The sequence below is a fragment of the Onychostruthus taczanowskii genome, unplaced genomic scaffold (assembly GCF_017590055.1).
Source record: "Onychostruthus taczanowskii isolate IOZ18803 unplaced genomic scaffold, ASM1759005v1 scaffold271, whole genome shotgun sequence".
NCBI classification, from domain to species: Eukaryota; Metazoa; Chordata; class Aves; order Passeriformes; family Passeridae; genus Onychostruthus; species Onychostruthus taczanowskii.
In genome coordinates, this window is record NW_024500029.1 from 141,437 (window position 1) to 146,762 (window position 5,326).

General features: G+C 67.8%; 1 protein-coding gene across 1 annotated transcript; it reads right to left on the reverse strand.

The window, feature by feature from the left end:
- Positions 1–1,192: 1,192 nt before the first annotated feature.
- Positions 1,193–5,021, reverse strand: SLC39A5 (solute carrier family 39 member 5). Its single transcript, XM_041407652.1, has 9 exons — positions 4,460–5,021; positions 4,218–4,368; positions 3,921–4,095; positions 2,630–2,799; positions 2,409–2,546; positions 2,275–2,314; positions 1,987–2,175; positions 1,421–1,512; positions 1,193–1,333 (listed from the first exon to the last, which is right to left on the reverse strand). Exons 1-9 carry the CDS (start codon positions 4,825–4,827, stop codon positions 1,193–1,195), a joined length of 1,464 nt encoding a protein of 487 aa, XP_041263586.1. The 5' UTR covers positions 4,828–5,021.
- Positions 5,022–5,326: the final 305 nt, after the last annotated feature.

Consider the following 5,326-nt stretch of genomic DNA (forward strand, 5'->3'; position numbering starts at 1 on the left):
AGACCCCCCTGAGAGTCCCTGGATCTTGAGGGGTCCAAAACCTTGAGGGGTCCCAGAACCCCCTGCAGTGGGGGGGGTCCCCAAAATCTTGAGGAGTCCCAGAACTTTGAGGTTCCCAGACCCCCCCGAGGGATCCCAGAATCTTGAGGGGTCCCGGACCCCCCTGGGGGTCCCAGAGCCTTGGGGGGGTGCCCGAATCCCGTTTTTTTGGGGCTGTTTCGGGTTTTTTTGGGGTTGTTTCGGATTTTTCCGGGCCCGGGCTGGGCCGGTTCCTCCGGAGCCGCCGGGTCCGGATCGCTCCGCGCCGCGGGAGGAGCCGGCCGCGGGCTGGGGATCCCCGCGGGGTGCAAAATGAGGAAAAATCCCTTTAATTCGTGTTTTCCCCACTTTTTCCCGGCTGCGGAAACATTTCCCCACCTCTCAGCATCCCCCGGGCTGGATCCTCCTTGCGAGGGGGGAAAAAGCCCCCCCAGAAGGATCCCCCCGGCTGCAGCAGCGGCTCCTTCCCCCCAAAATTGTCCTTTTTTTAACCCGTTTTGTTCTGAAATGCGGGGAAAATCCGGGGGGATTTTTCATTTCCCTCCCAAGCACCGACTCAAAGGAGTTCCCAGCCCCGAGCCCCTTCCAGCCTCGAGCAGGGCAGAGTTTTGAGGTGAAATTTCAAAACAGAAATAAAAGAAACCTCGAAATGCCGACTCAAAACCCCCTCCCCGAATTTGCTGATTTCTCGCCCTCCCCCTGCGAGTGAACCCAGAAAACCCCAAAAATCCGATTTTTTTCTCCGACTTTTTTCAGAAATCCTGCATCGTTTTCGGGGAGTAAGGAAGGGAAAGGAATTTTTTAAAGGGGATTTAAAAAGCCCAAAAAAAAAGAGGCAAAACCATTCAAACTTGATCATTTTTCCACCCTGTAACTTTGACCAAACCCTGTTCTTTTTATTGCGGCTCTGGCTCAGTTCTTGCCCGGGGGTCTTTCCCCTTCCTCAGCTCCTCGGGGGGGTTCGGATTCAGCCCCGGAGCCGCGTGCGACCCCGGGAGGGGTCGTGGGGACACCGAGGGGACACCGAGGGGACACCGAGGGGACACCGAGTCCTCACCCCCGGGGCTGCCCCGGCCCCGCGGATCCCCCCGGGGCTTCTTGAGGAGGGGGGAAAATCCGAGCCTGGGGAGGGGCGGGGGTCGCGGGGGTGGGCTCAGGGCTGCAGCCAGGAGCGGAGGTGCCCCTCGGCCAGGGCGATGCCCAGCATGATGCCAGCGCCCAGCAGGAACCCCGCGTTCTGCAGCACGAAGCGGCTCCAGGTGCCCTCGCCGGAGCCCCGCAGCGCCTCGGGGAGCTGGGGGAGAGCGGGGGGGGGCGCCGTGAGACCCCCGGGTACCCCCAGATCTCCGCGTGAGACCCCCGGAATCCGCCAGATCCCCACCGGACAATCACCGAGCTCGTGGGGCAGCTCGTGGCAGAGCACGGCCAGCGCTGTGCTGAGCCCGCTGGAGAGGCCGTGCGAGAAGGCGGCTCCTGCGGGGAGGGAGAGCGACCCCCGTCCGCTGTGTCCCTGTCCCCGGATCGCCGGGCAGCCCCTGTCCCCTTGTCACCCTGTCCCCTTGTCACCCTGTCCCGATGCACCCCTGTCCCCATGTCCCCAACATCCTTCTGTCCCTGAGGAAACCTTTCTCCTGTCCTTGTGCACCTCTCCTCCTCCATCTCCATCCCCGTCCCCGTTCCTGTCCCCGTTCCCATCCCCGTCTTCGTCCCCATTCCCGTTCCCGTTCCCTTCCCCATTACCGTTCCCCATCCCCATTACCGTTCCCATCTACAGCCCCGTCCTCGCCCCTCTGCCCTTCTCGTTCCCATGACCATTCTCGTTCCCGTTCCCGTCCCCGTTCCCGTCCCCGTTCCCATTCCCGTTCCCGTCCCCATCCCCATCCCCGTTCCCCATTCCCGTTCCCATCCCCATTCCCGTTCCCGCCCCGTTCCCGTCCCCGTCCCCACCGATGGCCAGCCCGTCCGTCAGGTTGTGGACGCCGTCCCCCAGCACCACCATCCACACGATGTCGGCGGCCCCGGGCCCGGGGGGCAGCGCGGGGCCGTGGGAGTGTCCGTGGGGGGGTCCCCGGGAGGGCTCGGGGGGTCTCAGCTCCAGCTCCGCCTCCGGCGCCGTCAGGTGCCGCAGCTCGGTCCCTGCGGCGGGACGGACACGCCGGGGCCGGTGGGTGCCGGGGCCGGTGGGTGCCGGGGCCGGGCCCGGGGGCTCCCGGGAGGGGTGCGAGAGGGTCGTACCTGCCGGTGACGGTGCGGGGGTCTCTCCATGGGGGTGTCCCTGGGGACAAGGGAGGCGTTGTGTGCGGAGCTGGCCCCGGTGGCGGCGCCGTGCCCGCCCGGTGCCCGCCGTTCGCTCGCTCTCTCGCTCTCACCGTGGCCTCCCGCCGGCTCCGCAGCATCCCCAGGAGCAGCTCCAGCACGAAGAGCAGGTAGATGCCCCCCAGCACCGCCAGCCCCTGCAGCACCGCGGGGCTCGGTTCCCCCGGAGCCTCCGGGTGCTTGCCCTGCGCCTGGACACGGGGACGCGGCGGTTCAGGGCACCGGGACACCGCGGCGTGCCCCCGGTGCCACCCCCCGGGCGGGAGGGACCTACGTGCGGCCAGAGGTGCAGCAGGGCGTCCCCGCAGAGCGTCCCCACGGCCAGGGCCACCAGGAAGGCGAGGAGCGAGCGGAAGGAGCCGCGGGCCCGCAGCGGGAGCAGCAGCACGGCCAGCGCGGACGGGAGGCTCACGGAGAGCACGGCCAGGAGCGCCCAGCCCAGCGCTGCGGGCACCGTCAGCGGCACGGCCCCACGGGGGCACCGGGAGGGGGCGTGGGGAGGTGGGGATGGGGGCGCGGGGGTGGGGAGCTCAGGGATGGGGGACCCGGGATGGGGAGGTCAGGGATGGGGAATTCAGGGATGGGGGAATGGGGACCCCAGGATAGGAATTCAGGAATGGGGACCCCGGGGATGGGGGAATGGGGACTCCAGGATAGGGAATTCAGGGATGGGGACCCCAGGATGGGGAATTCAGGGATGGGGAACTCAGGGATGGAGGAATGGGGACCCCAGGATAGGGAATTCAGGGATGGGGACCCCGGGGATGGGGAATTCAGGGATGGGGACCCCAGGGATGGGGGAATGGGGACCCCAGGGATGGGGAATTCAGGGATGGGGGACCTAGAGATGGGGGAATGGGGACCCCAGGATGGGGAGCTCAGGGATGGAGGAATGGGGACCCCAGGATAGGGAATTCAGGGATGGGGAATTCAGGGATGGGGAATTTAGGGATGGGGAATTCAGGGATTTAGGGACCCCAGGATGCAGAGCTCAGGGATGTGGAACTCAGGGATGTGGGAATTAGGACCCCAGGGATGGAGACCCCAGGGATTTAGGGACAAAGACCCCAGGAACAGGGACCCCAGGGATGTGGAAATGGGGGCCCTAAGGATGTGGGAATGGGAACCCCAGTGATGGGAACTGAGGGATGGAGACTCCAGGGATTTAGGGACAGAGACCCCAGGGATTTAGGGACGGGAACCCCAGGGATGGGAACCGAGGGATGGAGAGCCCAGGGATTTAGGGACAGAGACCCCAGGGATTTAGGGACGGGAACCCCAGGGATGGACAGCCCAGGGTCAGGAATGGGGGCCCAGGGGGGCACAGCTCAAGTAGGGGGACACAGGGATGGGGGTGGGCAATGGGGGCGCCTTGGGGATGCAGGGATGGAGACCCCCACATCATAATGGGGACAGAGGACCTGGCTCAGGACACGGGGGACCCCTGGGGATGCAGGACCCCGGGACCAGCTGGGGGACCCCAGGATGCGGCTGCAGGGACGGGGGATCCCGGGGACGAGGGACGTGGGGCCGGGGGCCAGCTCGGAGCCCCGGGTTGGGGTTACCTGGCCACAGGGTCCCCCCCGGGGGAGGCAGCGTCACCTCATCGCGGTGCCGGATGCAGACGCGGCTGTCGATCTGGTAGAGCAGCGCCGGGCACAGCAGCGTGAACTGCTCCGGTGTCAGCTGCGCCACCGGGTCCAGCCCGAAATTCACCAGCAGCTGGGTCACGTTCAGGCACTGCGGGCGGGGGGCGGCGCTGGGGGCGTGGGGGGGTCCCGGAGAACAACCGGGGAGCAACCGGGGCTCCCCCGTGCTCCCGGGAGCGCCGGACAGCGCGACCCCCCCCCGTCCCCACTCACATCGTGGTGCGGGTGGTCGCTGGAGTGCTCCAAGCCCAGCACCCTCCCCAGCAGGCTGAGGGTGGGCTGGTACTGCCGGGGGACCCCCGCAGCCCCGGGGGGCTCGGCGGGCACCGGCTCGGGCCAGCTCGGCGTCTGGGAAGGCGGGGGGCTGCGGGAAATCGGGGTGTGCTGAGCCCCCCCACCCCCCCGGCCCAGCGCGGAGCCGGGGGCAGCCCCTCGGGGAGGAGACCCGCGGGTACCTGAGGGGTCCGCCGGTGCTCGGAGCCGCATCCCCGCCGTGCTCCCACAGCGGGTGCCGGTGCCGGTGCTTGTCCTCCTGCACCTCCAGCAGGTCCAGGTGGCTGACGTGGCCGTGGCCCAGCTCCTCGTGCTGGATCTGGACCACCTGCACCCTGCCCAGCCCCAGGCTGCCCAGCAGCCGCGCCAGCCCCTCGAAGGGCAGCGTCCCGTTCTGCCCGTACTGACCGAAGAGCTGCCGCAGGTAGTAGCCGTGCTCCTGCGCCGCGTCCTCGGGGAGCAGCGCCGGGGTCCCCGCGGTCCCCGGAGCCCCCCCGACCCCCAGAAGCAGCAGCCCCAGCACGGCCAGGAGGAGCGCAGGGCGGCTCATGGGGCCGGATCCCGCGGCAGCAGCTGGGGGGGGACAGCGCGATGTTGGGGTCACCCCCAAAGCCGGGGTGGGGGGGGGTCTCTCGGGGCGGCCCCCGCTGTCACCCGTCCGTGGGGAAAGCGACAGGCGGCACCAGGGTCACCGCACGGGACACGTGTGGCGGTGGCACCGCGGCTTGGGGACACCCCCGGGGAGCGGGGTTGGGTGGGGGGGCTTTGGGGGGGGACGCGGCTGCTGCGCCCCCCCCCCCCCCCCGGGGGGGGGGGGGGGGGGGGGGGGGGGGGGGGGGGGGGGGGGAGGGAAATTGGGGAAATTTAAAGGGGATTTGGGGGAAGTTCAAAGGAAATTGGGGCAATTTGGGGGAAATTAGGGGGGATTTGGGGTAAATTCATGGGGGATTTTGGTGGGGATTTGGGGGAAATTGGGGGGTATTTAGGGGAGATTTGGGGCAAATTTTGGGAGATTTTGGGTAAATTTGTGAGGATTTGGGGGAAATTTG